Source organism: Empidonax traillii, unplaced genomic scaffold (genome assembly GCF_003031625.1).
Source record: "Empidonax traillii isolate 1590-97213 ecotype Southwest subspecies unplaced genomic scaffold, ASM303162v1 scaffold12:size2584012, whole genome shotgun sequence".
In the NCBI taxonomy this organism is placed as follows: Eukaryota; Metazoa; Chordata; class Aves; order Passeriformes; family Tyrannidae; genus Empidonax; species Empidonax traillii.
This window is the reverse complement of record NW_020955205.1, coordinates 509,453-527,697: the sequence shown is the minus strand read 5'-3', so window position 1 is coordinate 527,697 and position 18,245 is coordinate 509,453. Positions and strand designations below refer to the sequence as shown.

Sequence of the window (18,245 nt, the reverse complement as noted above, 5' to 3'; positions counted from 1 at the left end):
TGCTATTACTTGTGAGGATCTATCAATAAACACTTTCTGTTCTCTAGATAGTGTTAGTCTAGATCTGTTAGGTCACTTCCGGCTCGTATTTGAAGATCTATTACCTGAATGCAATCACTGACTGTTTTTCTTTTGGGGTTTTGCTCATCCTTGTTTAAACAAGAAGCTGGATTAAAATTTTCCCACCTTTGATTTCTAAATCATCTTGCTCTATTAGACAAGTTTCATACTGTAACAATGGTGCATTAATCATCCATTTAGAGGCTTTTTCTGTAATCAGGATTCCTAGCAAGAAATCCTAATCTTTCCGAGTGTGATCTGCATTCTCTAAATATTCATTTATTCTGTTCCCCACTCCTACAGGATCTTCTAAATAAGACGGAAGCTCTTTCTTCAATCCTCTTATATCCTGAGTTGTTAATGGGACTGTTACAAACCCAAAACCTCTTCCTTGGCCTCCCACAAACAGAACCCGCCTCTGTGGCATTTGCAAAACTTTTTCTCTAGCAGTATACTGTGCCCCTGCCATGGCCCCTGAGGGAGATAGGATTGAATTTGTTTCCCCTTCCCCCCTCCTGCAGCGTTCATAAACCTCTTCCTCCATTGGAAAATTGAGACCCTTTCCCTTCTTGAGAATTATCTGGCATTTTGCCCCCCTCTTTGGGCATTTCCTCTCGCCCTCCTTGGGCATTTTCCGCCGGGTCCCGAAGCGGCGGGGGCCGCGCCTCTGGAACGGGGAGGCTGAGCGGGCAGAGCTCGGCGGGACCGCGGCCGCGTTCAAAGGGCGGGCCGTGATTAAAGGGAGCGGAGAAAAGCGAGTCGGGGACGGCGGGATGGGGGGCTGCCTCGGGCCGGACGGTGCCGGCTCGGAGCCCGCGGCCGTGGAGAGCGGGAGGCGCTCCCGCGGTCGGGGCGTGCCAGAGGGGCCCTTCCCGCGGGTCGCCTTGGGCCCCGCTCCCGGGAACTCCGTCCTCCGCCCCGCCCCGGGGGTCCCAAAGCCCCCGCGGAGCCACCCGCGGAGCCCCCCACGGGCAGCCGGGGCAGGGGGCGGGGAAGGGCGGAGCGGCCTCCCGGCCGGGAGCGGTTCCGGGTCGGAAGGCGGGCTCTGCGGCGGCACCGGGGACCGCGGGACGGCGGCGACATGGTGGGGAGGGGGGCGGCGGGGAAGGGGGGAGGGCGCCCAGGCCCCGCGGCGGGCTCTGACCGCCTCTCCCCCCGCAGCGGTTCCGCTTCTGCGGGGACTTGGACTGCCCCGACTGGGTGCTGGCCGAGATCAGCACCCTGGCTAAAATCGTTAAGTGCCCGCGCCCCCCGCGTCCCCCATGCCCGCCCCCTGCCCGCCCCGAGCCCGCTGCTCACCCTCCTTCTTCCCCGCAGTCCTCGGTGAAGCTGAAGCTGATCTGCGCCCAGGTGCTGCGGGACCTCCTGGGGGAGCCCATGGAGGTGAGAGCGGCGCTACCGCGGTGGAGGCCAAGTGTTTCAGCACTACAGTGGCATAATCAGCAATATTAATTAATTAATTTCGTATTCTTCATGCAGCCTCAGCAATAAGTATGCTATCAGCCACTACTAGTAGCAATACTATGCATATTAAATGTTATTAGTATTAATACTAAGGTAAGAATTATTAGTATTAATGTTGGTAGAGAGTGTGTTATCTGGTGTTTACTGTGACGCTCTGCTCTCCCGCAGTATGAGAAGATCCTGAAGCTGACCTCGGATGCAAAGTTAGGTGAGCACTGCTGTCCTTACTGGGATACCCCTGATGGAGCCCCACTCCGGGGCTGGGCAGAGATTCGGCTGCAGTTACCTTCCCAAGGTGGCAGAACTCACCCTCCATCCTGTCCGCAGAGTCGGGGGACGTGAAGGCAACCATCGCTGTCCTTGGCTTCATTCTCTCCAGTGCAGCCAAGCACAATGTAGACAGCGAGTCCCTGTCAAGTGAGCTGCAGCAGCTGGGGCTGCCCAAAGGTAGGGGGGCCCTCAGGGTGGCACCACGGGCCAGACCTGGTGGGATGTGCCCAGCGCAGTTCCCAGTGCCGCCTTCTTCACACTCAGATGCAGGGCGGGCTGCATCCATCCAGTGCTGTCCTCCATCACCTCCCTTCTGCAACTTCCATCCCCAGGGGCTCCTCAGGTGCTTTGGTGGGGTTTGGCAACTGCAGGGCTGGTGTGAGCAGTGGGGTTCTTGTCTTGTCTCTCCTCATGAGCAGAGCATGCCAGCGGGTTATGTCGTTCCTACGAGGAGAAGCAGAGCTCCCTCCAGGACAGCCTCAGGGCCTGTAGCCTTCGATGTGAGTGGGATGTTGGGTCTTAACAGGGTTCTGGGGGTTGGTGGCAGTCACCCTGCTGGAGTGAGCCAGGGTGCTGACACCACCCCCGCTACCCACCCCAGTGAGCCAGCTGGGCTTGGTGCGCTGGCGGGTGGATTACACCCTCAGCTCCAGTGAGCTGCAGGAAGTCAACGAGCCCCTGGTGCATTTGACCTTCAACGTGCAGAACAGGGAGTGTGGCAGAACGACGGCTGTCTCCATGACCCTCTCGGCTGACAAGTTCAGGGTGCTGTTGGCAGGTGAGGCTGGAAGATGGGTGGCAGTGAGGACCTCCAGGGCCATGGGGGGTGGTGGGAGGGATGCTGCGGGGGATGTAGTGGCTCCCCCACAGCTCCTTCCTCTTTGCAGAGCTGAAGCAAGCCCAGACCCTGATGAACACCCTTCTCTGAGGAGCCAGCTTCCCATGGTGGGAGTCACGGACGCCGAGTTGCTGGGTCGGATCTGGTGCTTCTGGCCGGGAAGGGGGATTTTTCCCTGCTCTCCTGACTTCCAGTGACCCTCGGGGTAGCTTCAATAAAGTCCCGGTGACAAAGCCGAGCTGTGTCCGTTCTGTGTCCCCCGCCTCGGCAGGACTACAAGCTCCGGCATCACCGCGCAGCCAATGGGAGGGCGCACCGCCCTCCGCGCAGCCAATGGGAGGGCGCACCGCCCTCCGCGCAGCCAATGGGAGCGCGCTCCGCCCGCGCCTCAGCCAATGGGGGCGGGCGCGCTCAGTCGGAGCTGCCGGCGCGGTCGCGGCTCCGCACTGTGTTCGCGGCGATGCCCGAGTGCCCGGAGCTGCACCTGGCCGGCTGCTTCATCAACGGCGTGTGCGGCGGGCTGGTCTTCACGGGCGGCGTGGAGCGCTCGGCAGTGGGCCGCGGCCCCGAGGTTCCCTTCCGCAGCGAGGCCTACCGCATCTCGGCCCTTGCCCGGGGCAAGGAGCTGCGGCTGACGCTGAGCGCGCTGGACCCCGGCTCCGCTCCGCCGCAGGACCTCGTGTTTCGTTTTGGCATGTCGGGGTCGTTCCGGCTGTGCCCGGCCGCCGAGCTGCCCCGCCATGCCCACCTCCGCTTCCTCACCCGCGAGAGCCCCCAGCGAGCCCTCTGCTTCGTGGACGCCCGCCGCTTCGGGTCCTGGCGCCTGGGGGACGCCTGGCAGCAGGACCGCGGGCCCTGCGTCGTCTCCGAGTACCAGGCTTTCAGGTGAGCGCCCTGGAGGAATGCCCCCTGCTTGGGTTTGACTGCTCTTCCTGCACGGACATGCCCAGGCGAGTCTTCTTGTTGACCCCGTGCTCTGCTGCAGGGAGAACGTGCTGAGGAACCTGGATGACAGGGCTTTTGACAAGCCCATCTGTGAAGCCCTCTTAAACCAGAAGTATTTCAATGGAATTGGGAATTACCTGCGTGCTGAGATCCTGTACAGGTAAAGCGGGTTGAGCATCTGCTGACCTGCCATGGAGGTTTGGTCTCCGAGAGTTTGCTGGAGCTCGATGGCTCTTTGGCTAAGCTGGCTGTGCCTCCTCACCTGGTAGATGCAGACAGTGCCAGAACCAAGGGTTCAGGCTTGTGTGTAACTCTTTCAGGTTGAAGATCCCTCCCTTTGAAAAGGCTCGGACTGTGCTGGAGGCCCTGAAGGATCAGAAGCAGGAGAGGAGGAAGAAGGTGAGGAATACCAGGTGCTTTCACAGGCTCATAAAGTGGCAGAAGTCGTACCTGGGATTTGGTTGCCTGTGGCCTTTGCAGGACAAGCTGTGCCAGGCTTCTGCCTTCAAGAAGTCTATGAATATTTTTGGGGTGGGTGAAGAGGAAGAGGTGAGGGAAACAAACACCTGGCAAGCTTAAAATCTCTGGGGAAGGCTGTAGTAAAGCCCAAGGCTGTTCTTGTAGCCTTTTAAAATGACTGTTTTAAAGAAGCCTGAAAACAAACTACACGACCTGAAGGGTGTTTTTAAAACTGCTGATGTTTGTGTGTGTTAGCCCTCTTTCATGTCTTTGTAGCTAAGTTGGAAGCCCACAGTGGGGTGAGCTCAGGGCTGGCATGTGTGGAGAGTGTGGCAATTCATCCTCAGGAGGGCAAAAGACAAAGAATTTGGCTGCTGTTGGGGACAAGAGACCCTGAGGAGGCAGAAGTAGCTGGCAGGGGACTTCCCTCCCCTTCTCCACCCTTGCAGGATCCTTCCATGACACTGAGCAAGAAGGTGAAGCTGATGCAGAAGAACCCGGATCTCCTGGAGCTGTGCCACACCGTGCCCATGGAGGTCATCACAGGAGGTGAGGCGACAGGACAGGATGCCGGGGAACAGGGACAGCTGGGGGAGGCTGGGGCTTTGCGTTCCCAGCATCGGGAGGTTTGGGAGGGCATCCCAACACCGTGGTCGTGGCTTCTGTTCTAATTCCGTCCTTTCCCTCTCTCCCTTCCCAGAGAAGCAGCTTTTCGACCCCGAGCACGCAGATAACTATTCCGCCTTCAAGAACTGGCTGCAGTGTTACCTGGTGCCTGGAATGAACTCCCTGCGTGACCGCAACGGCAGGACCATATGGTTCCATGTAGGAGCCTGGGGTCACTCTTGGGGGCCCCCAAACCACCCCTCCAGCCCATTTTATGCTTGCTGAGATTCCCGATCATTACTCTATGTGGCTGGAGATCTCCCTCTCCACCAAGCTGCTGGGCATGGAGGTGACAAGGACCCTCTGTGTGGTGGCCAGCTGGCCAAGGGATGGTGGGCAGTCTGGAGCAGATGGAGGGAATGAGGTCTAGAGCCCTGTTTCTCCCTCCTGTGCCCTGTGTCTGTGACTTTGCAGGAACAGGACTGATAGGAGAGTCCCCAGAGCACCGAGCAGGCAGAGCAAGCAGGAATCTTCTTGCCTCCCAGAGAAATGTGGCTCTTTCCCTATCACTGTGGGAGGGAGAAGGAGCAGGGATTCTGCTGCTGCTGCCTGCAGAATGACTGCACCCCAGTCAATGCTCTGTCCCTTCCTTGCAGGGAGAGCCTGGTCCCATGGCTCCCACAGGTGAGTGTCCTTTCTCCTGCCCGTGGGACCCACGCTTGCTATGGGAGGGCTGGAGACTGGGCAGCCCTGTCTTTTCTGTATAGCACAAGGGCACAGGCAGGAGCAAAGCCCCTCTCCCTGGGGTGCTGACAGGCCTGTGACAGCCATTGGCACCAGGGGACAGAGCCCATTTCCCCCAGGGCTTCCTACCAGCATCCCAGCCTGCTTGGGCACAGCTCTTGCACTGGGCAGGATGGTTTTTCATCCTGCAGTTTCTCAGTGCTCAGCTCACATCACCCAGGACAGCATCCCTGCAAGCCTGTCCCTCACCCCACCTAACCTGGGCGTCTCCTCTTGTGCAGGGCAGAAGCCCCGCAAAAAGCGGGCTCAGCCGAAGGCAGACCCTGAGGCACAGACCCCTAAGGTAAGGAGTTTGTGGTTATGTCTGGCTGTCCTGTTCCCCTGACCTTGCTCAGGCTACTCCTGAATTCACGGTAGTGATCCCATATGGAGCTTCTCATCCTCTCTGATGCTCCAAGCACACTTCAGCTGCTAAGCTGCAGCTCTGATGCCCGCCCAGGTCACCTCACGTGCCTTGAAAAGGCGCCCCAGGGCTGCAGTGACCCCCTCAAAGTCAGACGAGAAGGAGGAAGGGGAGGAGGAGGAGGAGGCTGATGGGCCGAGGAAGGGACGTCCTCGCCGGAGGAGGACAGTGACCCCTGCTCCAGCCTTGCCTGGGCCGGGGAAGGGACGTGCTCGCCAGAGGAAGAGAGCGGCCCCTGCTCCAGCCTTGCCTGAGTCGGGGAAGGGACGTGCTCGCCAGAGGAAGATAGTGACCCCTGCTCCAGCCTTGCCTGAGTCGGGGAAGGGACGTGCTCGGCAGAGGAGGAGAGCGACCCCTGCTCCAGCCTTGCCTGAGCCGGAGGTGCTTCCCAACGCCAAAAGAAGCCGCCGGATGTCTGCACGCAGGGGCAGAGGTGAGGCTGGCAGCCCCTGCGGCTTTCAAGTGCCCCAGTGGGGGCTGTGGGAGTGCTCAGTTGTATCAAAGGGACTGAGGGGTGCGAATGGCAGGAGAGGAGCCAGTGGGGCAGAGCCAGACACTCCTTCACTCTCTGACTCATTTCCCTCTCCCTTTTTCAGGTGCAGTCCCTGCCGTGTGAGTGCTGCCCACTGCCCACCTCCTGAGGGGCATTTAATGGCCCAGGAGGAGCTCAGGGATTAGTGATGGGGCAAATGGAGCTTCCCTTTACCTGTGCTCACAGCTGCTTGCTACTGTTGCATCCTACCAGTGGCTGAGCGAGCAGCTGGGTTTGGTGGTGGGGCATTTTCCTGCTGTCCAGAGGCATCTGAGGGGAAAGCCAGGACCTTACATTGTGCTGGACTCTGACTCTTCCCTCTGCCTAAAATTGGGTTATCTCTTCCCGTTCTGGCTGCTGCTCCAATCACTGTTTTTAGCTGACTAAATAATAAAATATTTTGTGTAGAAATCACTGTGCATGCCTTTTCATGATAAGGATAACCCCTCTTCCTCAAGGGGCTGCAGCAGGCTTTCCCTCCACCTCACCTCCCCCAAAGTAAAGGTAAGCTCTGCCTCCCCAGTTCCAGGAGTAGAGAGATCCTGCTGAGGAGGACACAAAGGCAGCAGCAGCAGCTACAGCAAAGCACCTGGGAGGAGGCAGGTCACTGCAATTACCTGAAAGTAAGTTAAGAAAACAGGCTGGAGCTTGATGGAATTCTCTTGTTTATTTGTGTTCTCCATCAGCAAGGGCAGTGCAAGGGGCAGGCGGAGGGAGGGAAGAAGCAGTAGAGTGTGTTTTTTATAGTCACTGCTAGACAAAATGAAGGCTGAGACACAGGAGCCACTGTGGAAGCTGCTGCTCCTGGGGCTGGAGCAGGGCCTATGCGGGGCCACCAGCCTGTCCACACCCTTATCCACACTACAGAGAGCTCAGCACTCAAGCTCACCTGCCCTGGTTGGGCAGTGGGCAACTGTCCTCCTTCCCTGAGGAATGTGGTGTGGTTCTCCATTGCTGCTCTCCAAGGTCTAGGTGGGGAGACTGCCCTGCTCTGGAACTGCTGTGTTGTACAGCTCTTGGGATCAAGGAAGGCTCAGGCTGTGATTTGAGCTCACAGTGTTGGTCCAGGTTGCTGCAGCATCAGCCAGAGCGGTGGATGGTGTCACGGCTCAAGACCAAGAGGACAGAGAGCACGCAGAAGGGTGTGAAGGAGAGCCTCAAGCCCTGCTGTCCCAGCGGCAGGCAGCCCCGTGCAGTTGGCCGCTCCAGGAGGTCGCAGCTGAGGAGGGAAGCATACGAGGCTGAAGGGACGGATCTCCATCCCCACGCACACCCAGCCCTTTGGCACGGTCCACGGACTTACAGCATCGCCTCCTTGATGGGGAGGGAGGTCTGGAGCCAGGCAGTGACCGTGCTGCCATACGCCTCGTAGAGCCGAACCACCATAGCTTCAGGTCTGCCCTCAGCCTTTGGGGACAGTGCAGGTGGGAGTTCAGACAAATGACACAAGCACAGCCTCTCCAACCCAAGTGGTTCCGCTCAGCTGAGCCTAACCGCCACTCAGTGTGGGGGAAAGAGCAAGCCATGCTCAACAATGGCACCTTTAACCCCCTCTGCCCTCCCCACCTCTGCCCCAGCACCTGCCTGCTTGACAGTCTCCAGCACGATGGCAGGTGAGCTGACAGAAAAGGCACTCCAGGCTGGGCACTGCGCAGAGCTGGCAGGGACCGCATGGAGGGGGAAGTTCAAGTTGTAGGCGCGCTGAATCACACCAGCCTCCTGGAAGGAACCTGCATCACAAGAACCTCTAGCCAGGCTTTGCACGTGCACAGTCAGAGACACGCTCACCCCAAGGCTCACTGGCGCATCCCCCATCCTGCGTGTTCCTACGGGGCCTGTCACTCACCCCGGTGAGGCATCACGGCGTAGGTGAACTGGTGGTGCCCAATGTCTGCTGTGGCATCGGGGGACTTGGGTGCTCTCAGCCTAAGGCAACAAGATGTTAGTGAGACTGGTGTCTTGGCAGCACCCACTGTCTCAGAGAGTAGAGCCAGAGGAGCACTGTGACAAGACAACTGCTCCCCTCGCTACCTGGGCCCAGGGGTGGAAGCAAACATGCAACAGCAAACAGACCCTGGACAGCCCCAGAAGCTGAAAAACTTAGGTGTCTTCCTGTGAAATTGTGGCTGAGTCAAACCGAAATAGGCAGTTTCTTTCAGTTTTGTATGCACCTGTAACATTAACACTGCGGTTCCTTCCCTCTAGTTAAGCCTTCCCTCCTGGGGTATGTTTTGGCTGACAACAGAAAAATCTCATCTCTCCTGGATTATCCACAAGCATAGCTCACGGGAATTAGTTGTAAGGTAAGTCAGCCAAATTCTCAGACAAGATACACCCATCAGACTATTTCTTTATTAACTAAGGTCACTTAGGACCAGGTGTTGCCTTGAGTTCCAAGAGACACCTCACAAGATAAGGTACCTGCAGCAGCTCCCCCCTCATCCATCTGCAACTCACAGAGAGAGGCTGAGGATGTTCCTGTGGGCTGATGCCCCGTATTTGCAGTCGTTCAGCAGAGCCACCCCGAAGCCGTGCTCAGAGAGATCCATCCACTTGTGAGCCCACACCTGCAGCAGGTACCGAGGGATGGGCTCACTACAGAGAGCCACTGCCAGGAGCAGGAGCAGCTCGATCCGGGGACCAGACCACCTTCCCTCTCACCTCGAACCGAGCCCAGTCCCAGGACGTGTTCCAGTGTGTTGGCCGCTGTATGTGTCCAAACTGGATCTCGTAGGTGGCGTTTGCGCTCCGGACCTGCACAGGGAACTCCACCTTCAGGAACTTGTGAGCCTCCTTCCACTCAACCTAAATGTGAGAGCAGAAGGGCATCACCAGAGGGTCTGACAGGCAGAAGCCCCACTTTTCCTTTCCTGGTGTGCAGCAGCTGGCTCGCACCCGGCCCACATAAGCTACAATAAAACCACACCAGTGTCTCAGCACCAGGATGAATTCTTCCACCTTTGTCCCTCGGGACTCTCCCACCCTCAGCCTGCCTTCCCTTAAGGCAGAGGAGGACAGGCAGTGGGGGGTTCCAGGGAAGAAAACAGGAGGGGGAATATAATTCCTGCTGCATGGGATGTTGGTATCATGCAGCAGCCATGGGCCAAACCTGGGTCAGGAAGCGGAGGTATGGACACGTGGCATCCAAGATGATCTCCTGGGTTAAGGTGCTGCTTTTCTCGACCTGCAGGGAGAACCTCACACTTCCCCGCAGGCCCCCAGCCAGGGTGACTTCCAGAGGCTTCAGCAGCGTGGTCACTGGCTTCCTAGACAAAGGAATGAATGCAGAGATGGTCTCATCCTAGTAGATCCAGGTTCCCGAATCCCAGTCCAGCCTCCCACACAGCAGGCACTCACTTCTCCAGAGTGAATGCTCTTTTACAGCTAGGACTGACAGAGGAGGCAAGAATCTCAGGGCAATGTCAAAATCCAAGTGCTGTCTGCACTGCTCCTCTACCTGGTTTCCAAGTGATAATCCATCACATCCCAGGCATCCCAGTAGAGGGGAACATCATCAAAGAGTGCAAACTGGTTGGCATAGCAGCCATCTGGGACCGACTCTCTGAAAGAAAGTGGAACAGAGAAACAGCAGCATCAGAAGGATTGGCAGTGGACAAGAGTGTACAGTGAGAAGTGGTCCTGGGAGAGGTTTGAGGAGCCTGGGGCCAGTGACTGGGTGACACAGACCTCTCGTAGTCCAGCAGCCGAAGTGAGGTCAGGTGCCCCATCGTGTCCAGGCAGACAGCAATCACCCCATTCTCCATGGTAATGGAGCCATCCTCCTTGGAAAAATGCCAGAAACAGGTGTCACGGACCCACAACTGCAGGAACTGAGTGCTTCAGTTGCAAATTTAGTATGTGGATTTGCTGGATGCTGGATTCCTTAAGAATTCTCCCCAATCAACCTTTGACACAGGGAACAGAGATCTGAAGAAAACTGCCTTGTGCTTACCTGCTTCCTCACTGACACAGGCTGAGAGGGCAGCAATGGCTCCCTCACTAGAGCATAACCCATGCTGGGGACCGTCACGAGAGCTGGAAAGCAAAGAGGTTCTATTCCAGCATCTGCCCCAGACTGAAACTTAAGTCACACTGTGCTGCCCTAGTGCTCTCATATCAGACCTACTACCTCCTCTCATACCCTCTTCTTCTTCATCCACACTTCAGGGGACTTTATTCCATTTCAAGTTGTCCAAGGAAGAGTCTGAACAGCCAGTAAAGCCCTCCCCAGGGCAGGGAGAGGCGGAGTATTTCTTCGTTAGCTGACTCTGCCCTTGTAGGAAATTCTGATCCAAGAATTATCCCAGGTCAGACATACCCAAAGTCTCTGTTCCATCTGGCCCAGGCCTGGAGATCACCTCGGTGCGTTCCCAGGGCAAAGTGTTCAACACAAGGGTGCTTTCGGTGCTCCCTTCCTTGGGCTGCAGCAGATCCCTGCACAGGGACTGCACAGCCTCCTCCTGCAGCCCAGCACCAATCCTGCGGATCTCTGTACGACAAAAGGGCCTAAGTTGGATCTGAGAGAGCTTCTGGTGCTCCTCTGCAGCGTACACACACTTTATCTCCTGCCAAGCTACAATTACTAATTATCGTTAATTATTATTATCTATTAGTAAGTAATTCAAGTGTATAATTATTCTTAACTTTGTTATTACAAGATTACAATGAGCTATGCCAGCTCAGCTGGAAAATTCTGGCTAAACTAAGCTCCTGCAAGGACCCATGAGCAGGCAGGAGCAAACCTTCGTGGGGGTCTATCCTGGCATGCCAGCAGCTAGCAGAAAAGTCAATAAATTGGGATAGTTTCCAATCCCTTGGATCCCCTGCTAATTTAACACTATTTCAGACACATATATCTACACAGGCTTGCCCTGGTAGTCTAGGATTGAAATCACTGCAGCCCCACCAGGCAGGACCCAGTGTGCTCTGGCAAGAAAGTGCCCTCCTAGCCAAACCTCTGCTCACCCGTGTAGTACTGCAGGGCATCCTCAACCACGAGCTGGATACAGCTGCCTGGCAGGACATCATGGAATTGGTTGAGTAGCAATAACCTAAAAGAGAGCAGAACCCAGGTGAGGATGTGAAAGCACTGGATTTGCTCTGGCTTAGAACAAGCCAGAAAGTTCTTCTCTCAAACAAGAGCCCTGTTTGCAAGACAGACAAACTTAATAACTGTTCCTTATACTCCCATTAGCCAACACTTCAAAGAAAAGGATTTTTTCCATAGCACCCTCTAAATCCCTTTATGTTAGGGCCTGTCAACTGTCATCTTAGTGAAGCACAACCACGGGGAGTAAGAGCTATTTCTTTTCATCCCCCAAGGCTACCAGATATGTTGTTGCACAAGTTCAGACAAGTCAAAACTGGGGAGGAATAAGCTTAGGTTTGGAAATGAAGCTTTCAGACAGCAGAGTAGTGAGGGTTTGAAGTTATATCTTCCAACAGGAGAATTAAGCAAAGCACCAAATGCTTTCCAGGTGGATCCCCAATCAGTTCATGGAAGCGGTTACAGACAGTGGTAGGTAAGCTACACACAGTGCAGCAGTACTGAATCCTCTCCAAGTACCAGCACTGCTCCTGTACTCCCTCACCTCCAGAGCCGCTGCAGCTGGCTGGCAGGGTACTGGAACACACTGTCCCGTGCCACAGCCAAGGCGCTGAGCACTTCGACGTCATGGAGTATCCGCTCACACTCTCGATTCCCCTTCTTTATCTGGTATAAAGTAGATACATATATATAAATATATATATTTCCTGAGTGTCAGGAAATCAGTAGCTAGGAGTAGAACTCTCACACCAGCAGCAGAAACCCAGCTCCAGTGCAGGAAGGATGGTTACTTGCAGGTGTCACGAGTTTGCATGGCCTGGGCGTGGGGACCCTCACCTGGGCCTGGGTGGTGTACGTGCCATTGTGCAGCTCGAGGAAGAGCTCTCCCACCCAGGTGCACAGCTGCGATGACTCCTTCTCCAGGACAGAAAAGAGCTGGTCAGGAGTTGAGATCTGCACCCTGTGGGAGAGACACACATACAGTGATGAGCCAGGGAGAAGCCTGGGACATGGCTGATTTTGCATCCCATTCTGGAAAGTTGACAGTCCTGGAACCAAGGTCTCAGAAACTTCCACATGGTTGCCCTGTGTACCTGTTCTTACAGCTCTTGATGATAGAGAGACCCCTGAAAATCCCTCCCAGCTTGCTTGTCCCTCTGCCAAGAGAAAGCTTTCTTTTGGCACTGATCCCTTTCTTTTAGCACTGCTGAAGGCCAGGCCTGGCTCAAAGCAAGTGCTCCTGCCAGAAGAGAGATTTCCTCTCACCTTGGCAGCCCATCTGTGTCACTCATTCTCTTCATCCTATCCAACATCTTCTGTGTGGGGCCCCCTCCGCCATCTCCAAAGCCAAAGAGGAATGCACTGTGGTTCACATATCCTTTGTCCTTGTTGTTCTTCACTGTCTTCAGCACCTGGAGGGATTTTCGGGCAGCTGCAATACCCCTGGCACCCATCCCCAGCTCCCACAAGAAAGTTAGGTCAGCCTTTAGGATGCAAAGCCCAGTCCTGACCCTCCTTCCCAGCCCAAACTGCCAAAAATCAGGCACAGGCACATCTGAAAAGCAGGCAATCAACTGCCAGGCATCCAAACAACCTTTATCCAACAATGCTGCCAGCTATCCCGCTCCCTTCCCAGGCAATGCCCTCTCCCAGGAGGCTCCAACAGTCTGGCAACTTCACGTGCAGGTCTCACTCACCTCCTCCACAAGCCCATGCATCCCATAGGAGTCACCAGGGGGGAAATGGGTCAGGACTCGGGAACCGTCAATGCCCTCCCAGAAGAAGGTGTGATGCTGGAGGGGAGAAAAAGGAAAATGTGGTGCACAGGGGACAGACATTCCACAGCCCCCTGAGGATTCAAACTGGGCCTTCAGTTTCTCTCCATGAAGCTGTAGGATACCCTGATGGATCAGTGCAAGGAGACAGTTGCACAAGGACAGGGAATGCCACAAGGGCAGGGGACAGCAGGGAGAGGCTGGATTTGCTGTCTGCTGGACCTGCACACAAGTCACAGCTCCCTGTCTGGAAGCAGAAAGAATTTATAGGCCAGGGGCCCAGCTGGAATATCAAACCATGACCTTTTCCTCCCCTGAAATCTGACAGGACATTGCTATCACCAAAAACTAGTGGCTTCTGGAAGCAGAGCCTGTGTCAGCTGAGTTGAAGGACTGTGGAACCAACAGGTCCAGCCCTGCAGAAGACTCCAGAATCCACACGTCCATCCCCTGGAAAGAAGGGAAGCACAGCTCACCGGGAAGGTATTCACAAGGTTCCAGCTGAGCTTCTGTGTGAGGAACCGCTGAATCCCACAGCCACGCATCAGCTGGGGCAGCTGGGCTGAGTATCCAAATGTATCCGGCAGCCAGAACTGGGAGGAGAAGTAACAGGAGCAGAGGGAGAGAGAGAGAGAGAGACATGAGTCAGGCAAACCTCACACACATCTAGAAGTAGAAGGAGATGGTGTGCAAGGAAGGTGTGCTGGAAAAGAACAAGTACCTCTGAGCAGATTCGGCCAAACTGCTCCTGGAAGAACCTCTGTCCCTGGAGGAACTGCCGCACCATGGACTCCCCACTGGGCAGGTTCCCATCCTGGGGGGAAGGCACAGGGAGTCTGTGAGGCAGGCCAGGCACTGGGGAAAGGGACCCCCATTCCCATCCACCTGACCTGGAGACCACAGGGAGGAACTGAAGAGAGCTTGGCAGAGGGAAAAAGGAGGAACACAGCTCAGTGAGTGCAAAGATCCTTTCTCAGGGAATGATATGGGAGAAGGATTGCATTTTTGCTAGGCTAGACACTTCAGCTGCTGTTCCTAGGCTCGGAGACCATCACCAACCAGACAGGCTTAGCAAATGCTCTGCTGTCCCCTCCAGTGCCAGGCCAGTCCCAGAAGCATGGCACAGAGAAAGTTTGGCAAGCCAGGCTCACTGTGCTACTCACCATTTCCACCCAGGTGCCTCCAACAGGAATGAACTGCCCCTTGGCCACGAAGTCCTGAATCTGTGCATAGAGCCCAGGGTACCAGCTCCGCACCCACTCAAACTGCTGCGCCTGCCAGAGAACAGAGATCAATCAGCCTCAGCTCCCCACCACTGCTCCACACCGATGTCCCTCCTCTCTGCAACCCTTCTGGTCACTCCCCCCCATCTCTTTTTGCTGGAGAAGCAACATGCCATGAGCAGAGGAGAGGTCTCCAGAGAGAGATCACTCACCTGGGAGCAGGCAAAGGTGAGCTCCGGATTGCGCTCCATCAGACGGATCACGGTGACCCAGCTTCGAGCACACTTACGGATGGTCTCCTCATATGGCCACAGCCAGGCTGTGGGGACAGGTATAGTTATTACTCAACACAAGCTCCTCCTGGAGCTGGTACCCCTCTGAAACCCACCCCGGGACAGTAAATCGAGGGGTGAAGTGCAGGAGATGGAAGATGGTAGTCTATAATTCATCCCTCATCCCCAGCCCCACCAGTGCTCCAAAGGGCATTCTACATTCCCCTGCCTCCGTGAAAAACCAGCTGTGTGCCTCGGGGCATGGTGCCTGTGCCTGAAGACCCAGGGCAGCCCCCTCTCCCCTGGGGCAGCATGCCCTGGCCTCCACGTGAGCGAAGAGGGAGCGTGTGCTGCTCTCACCAGAGTCAATGTGGCAGTGCCCCATGGCATGGATGATGTGCTGGCTCTCGCCGTTCTTCTGGTTAAAGATGGCAGCAGCCAGGTCACGGGCAGCAGGGAAGGTGGAGGGGTCCATAACATCACACACATTGACCATCTGGTTGGCAGTGTACAGTGCCTGGAAACTCCTCTGGTTTTCCTCCCCGAGAAGCTGGGGTTGGGAGGCATAACAGTTTTACTCTGGCCACTGTATCAGCTCAGATGTCATCTGCCTCAGGGAGAACCTGGTACCGCTTTCCAACATCTGCCTCAGCCAGAGGTACCAGGTAAACACCATGTCCCTGCTTCACAAACACAACCTTATGCCTTTTCTCACACGCCTTCTAAATCAAGGTTATACATATGCACATCCCAGGGGACTCAGGTTAACAGATGCTGCTTTGGAACAGAAAGTGGATGAAAAAACACCTACGGCTTCACTGTATTCAGTTTTTCCCTATTCTAGAATATGCTGAGTTAGAAGGGACCCACAAGGATCAACACGTCTAGACAGAGTCAACTGTGCTAAAGCAGAAGCAGCAAACATTTTCTCCTCCAGGGCCTCAAGTCATGGAATGGCAGGAGGAGGAGATACAACGAAGTTATGGAAAGGGTGAAAGAAGGGAAGAGAAGGAGCTCCCATACCCGGGCCATGTCCAGCAGTATTTCCATATCTACCAGCAGTTCATAGACATCTCTGTTGAAGACGACCAGCTCAGCCTTGTTCAGGGTGACCCTCCTGTCTGGGTCGGGAGGGGCAATCATGCTGCCCTTGCCAGCTCCAAAGAGCCCATTGCAGGCCAGCTCCACGTACAGCGTCAGGCTGGGGGACCAAAAGGAAACCATCAGGGAGCAGGTCACAAGCACCAGGACACAGATGAAAATGTCTCACCCTGGTCTCCTGTCTTCCAACAATACCAAGCTCACACAGTGGCAAGGGGCTCTGGCTTGACTGACCACCCACCTGTGGGGCTCTGACTCTTTTAGGCTGCTTGTCAGGATGTAGCTGGTCTTCTCACCTTCCTTGGTCAAACCCTGCACAGGAAGACGGCACATTCAACCAAAGTCCAGCCGGATGGAGGGGTCTGGTCCCATACGGTGTGAGATAATGATTCCCACAAGAACAATCAGCACAGAAGCTGCTGCTGCTGCCCCAGCAGCAACATAAACCCTGCAGGCACCACCACACAGCACAGCAGGGATGTAAAAACTCGCCATTCAGTACATAGCAGGGCAGCTGGCACACCCCTGATCCAAGCCTCCTTACCTGGACAGGCTGGGCATCTCGCCATACCATGCCCTCCCCATCGCTCTCCCAGACGAAGTGCACTTCCCGCCCTGCCCATGCCGGGGGGATGCTCAGCTCCACCTTAAACCAGCATGTCTCCCACCTGGAAGACAGCACGTAGCAACCTCAGCCCACAGTGTGACCTTCTCCCCAGGGAAAGCACACTTCCTCAGAGCCTCCATGGAGAAAGCTGAGTGAGGGCAGCCCACGAGTTTGATGGGATTCAAATGCAGCAATGCCACCTGTCTGTATAGACCTGATTTAATCCACGCCCCTCTGGGACCCCAGAGAAACAGTCAGTGGTATCTTGTCTGACCAATGGTGGGATAAAAATCTTCTCCCAAACTTGACAAAGCAAACATCCTCCCCTCCTAAGCATCAGGGACACAACAGTGATCACAACCAGCTCTCACTTTCCTGGGAAACTGATACAACTCGGGCTGTTTCCTCATGAAATCTCCCCAGGGTCTTCTGGGCAGACACCTTCGAGCACTCAGGGGGAAGAAGATCATCATCTCCTTTCCTCGGCATTTAAGAGCTCGTGAGGGCTCACACACTCATGAGACATGAGCTCCAACCCCGCCACGGTCACAGCACCACCGAAAGCCTGTACTCACGTGGGCCCGAAGGACTCCCCCACTTCAGCCGGCCTGAATTCCCCCACAACAGCCTCATCGTAAGAGATGCGCCGCGGAGTCTGGAAGCAGGAGAGCGATGCCAGTGGACAGCGATCCCCAAAAAGCCTGAGGTGGAAGACGGCCAGGACATATTAATTAGTACGGTCGGTCCCGCAAGGGCGAGCCCGGGGGTGGGACAGGGAGCACCCTGTTTGCCCCAGCTGCTACTCAACACCCTCAACAGGATTAACAGATCACAGAGTAGTAAAGCGCCGTGTTAGAGAGGCTGGTGGACCAGGGAGAGCCGGGGTGTGTGTCTGTGTGTGATTTGCTCCCTTGGTGTGTGTTCACCGAGCCCCCACCCCGAGCCCCGCAGCCGGCAGCGCCCGAGGGCAGGGTGTTCCCCCCCCTCCCAAGGGGACACACGCCAGCTGTCCCGGCCGCCCACCAGCGCCCCGGGGGAGGCGCAGAGAGGCCTCCCCGCTGCCCACCTGCCCCGCAGGTTGCAGTCGGTGAAGTAGATGTCGGAGAGGAACTTGTCGACGCGCTCCAGCGCCGTGCGCCTGTGCCTGGGCGCGGCCATGGCGGCTGTGGCGGCGCCCGCCCCGCGCGGCGCAGGCGCGGCCCGGCAGTGCCGGAGCTCGCAATCCCGGAATCCGGGAGTCCTGGAACCCTGGAATCCCGCTTCCAGCCGGGCCGCCTCCGCCTCGGGGCGGCCACCCGAAGGTGCTCTGCGGGGCTGAGGGCCTGTCCCGGGGAGGGCCGGGCCCGCCCTATGCTCCCCGCGTGTGAGGCGGCAGAACCCGCCTCATCGCCGGTCCCTCAGCCTCATCAATCCTGCACCCCCACCTCGTCTCCTCGGCACCCCGCTTTGCCTCAAAATCGCCCCCCCCCAGTAAAAAAAAAAAAAAAAAGCCACTGCGTATCGTCATGAGGGAAGGAAGAATCTGTACGCGATGCTCAGCCATGACGCTTTAATGGAAATACTGTGCCCCCTTCGAGTTTAAAACACCGGTATAGAAATCGCATGGGTCGTGGGCCGAGGATCACGTTACGGAATACAAAAAGCAAGATCAAATAGAATGGAAACAGGAAAGAAAAAAAAAAGTAAAAAAAAAAAAATATTAAACCCCTGCTATCGTACAGGCTGGGAGCAGAGCTGGCATCGGAGCACCGGAGGCAGAGGTGTGTGCTGGGGACCTGGCCAGCCGCCCTTGCCTCAGTGATATGCAAGCACAGGCTCCTGGGATAAGACACGCACCAA

At 56.1% G+C, this 18,245-nt stretch overlaps 4 protein-coding genes across 8 annotated transcripts in view; 2 read left to right on the top strand and 2 right to left on the bottom strand.

Annotated features, from left to right (window-relative positions):
* Positions 1-18,245, bottom strand: part of EDC3 (enhancer of mRNA decapping 3) — a 649,718-nt gene that overhangs the window by 168,510 nt on the left and 462,963 nt on the right. The gene's annotated exons all lie outside the window — the stretch shown is intronic.
* Positions 1,051-2,877, top strand: COMMD4 (COMM domain containing 4). Of its 2 annotated transcripts, XM_027888405.1 has the most exons (8): positions 1,051-1,144; positions 1,222-1,293; positions 1,378-1,443; positions 1,693-1,732; positions 1,852-1,971; positions 2,214-2,294; positions 2,396-2,572; positions 2,682-2,877. In XM_027888405.1, exons 1-8 carry the CDS (start codon positions 1,142-1,144, stop codon positions 2,720-2,722), a joined length of 600 nt encoding a protein of 199 aa, XP_027744206.1. In that variant the 5' UTR covers positions 1,051-1,141; the 3' UTR covers positions 2,723-2,877. The 2 variants fall into 2 exon arrangements, with proteins under 2 accessions (XP_027744206.1, XP_027744215.1); XM_027888414.1 differs by lacking the exon at positions 1,222-1,293.
* NEIL1 (nei like DNA glycosylase 1) lies at positions 3,093-6,582 on the top strand. 2 transcript variants are annotated; one of them, XM_027888345.1, is made up of 10 exons: positions 3,093-3,517; positions 3,618-3,737; positions 3,898-3,976; positions 4,486-4,585; positions 4,737-4,861; positions 5,299-5,326; positions 5,668-5,729; positions 5,886-6,010; positions 6,191-6,282; positions 6,446-6,582. In XM_027888345.1, exons 1-10 carry the CDS (start codon positions 3,093-3,095, stop codon positions 6,463-6,465), a joined length of 1,176 nt encoding a protein of 391 aa, XP_027744146.1. In that variant the 3' UTR covers positions 6,466-6,582. The 2 variants fall into 2 exon arrangements, with proteins under 2 accessions (XP_027744146.1, XP_027744137.1); XM_027888336.1 differs by lacking the exons at positions 5,299-5,326; positions 5,668-5,729; positions 5,886-6,010; positions 6,191-6,282; positions 6,446-6,582 and adding an exon at positions 5,117-5,221.
* On the bottom strand, positions 7,037-17,598 carry MAN2C1 (mannosidase alpha class 2C member 1). The gene is made up of 26 exons (XM_027887985.1): positions 17,473-17,598; positions 16,982-17,107; positions 16,344-16,467; positions 16,041-16,111; positions 15,722-15,899; positions 15,059-15,248; positions 14,639-14,745; positions 14,367-14,477; positions 13,925-14,017; positions 13,680-13,796; positions 13,126-13,221; positions 12,695-12,840; positions 12,266-12,389; positions 11,973-12,094; positions 11,347-11,432; positions 10,700-10,870; positions 10,334-10,416; positions 10,069-10,163; positions 9,839-9,943; positions 9,491-9,647; positions 9,043-9,186; positions 8,839-8,948; positions 8,228-8,307; positions 7,966-8,111; positions 7,685-7,788; positions 7,037-7,600 (listed from the first exon to the last, which is right to left on the bottom strand). Exons 1-26 carry the CDS (start codon positions 17,562-17,564, stop codon positions 7,462-7,464), a joined length of 3,117 nt encoding a protein of 1,038 aa, XP_027743786.1. The 5' UTR covers positions 17,565-17,598; the 3' UTR covers positions 7,037-7,461.

What these genes read in the sequence shown, in the direction of transcription:
- MAN2C1 (XM_027887985.1), bottom strand. Translation starts at nt 17,564, where the DNA reads ATGGCCGCGCCCAGGCACAGGCGCACGGCGCTGGAGCGCGTCGACAAG. An exon ending in GACACAGATGGGCTGCCAAG is followed by an intron (nt 12,390 to 12,694) that starts GTGAGAGGAAAT and finishes TCTCTCCCACAG; the next exon opens with GGTGCAGATCTCAACTCCTG. An exon ending in ACCTCCGCTTCCTGACCCAG is followed by an intron (nt 9,187 to 9,490) that starts GTTTGGCCCATG and finishes TCTCACATTTAG; the next exon opens with GTTGAGTGGAAGGAGGCTCA.
- COMMD4 (XM_027888405.1), top strand. An exon ending in TCAGCACCCTGGCTAAAATC is followed by an intron (nt 1,294 to 1,377) that starts GTTAAGTGCCCG and finishes TCTTCCCCGCAG; the next exon opens with TCCTCGGTGAAGCTGAAGCT. An exon ending in TCCTGGGGGAGCCCATGGAG is followed by an intron (nt 1,444 to 1,692) that starts GTGAGAGCGGCG and finishes GCTCTCCCGCAG; the next exon opens with TATGAGAAGATCCTGAAGCT.
- NEIL1 (XM_027888345.1), top strand. Translation starts at nt 3,093, where the DNA reads ATGCCCGAGTGCCCGGAGCTGCACCTGGCCGGCTGCTTCATCAACGGC. An exon ending in CTGAGGCACAGACCCCTAAG is followed by an intron (nt 5,730 to 5,885) that starts GTAAGGAGTTTG and finishes ATGCCCGCCCAG; the next exon opens with GTCACCTCACGTGCCTTGAA. An exon ending in AAGGGACGTCCTCGCCGGAG is followed by an intron (nt 6,011 to 6,190) that starts GAGGACAGTGAC and finishes TGCTCGGCAGAG; the next exon opens with GAGGAGAGCGACCCCTGCTC.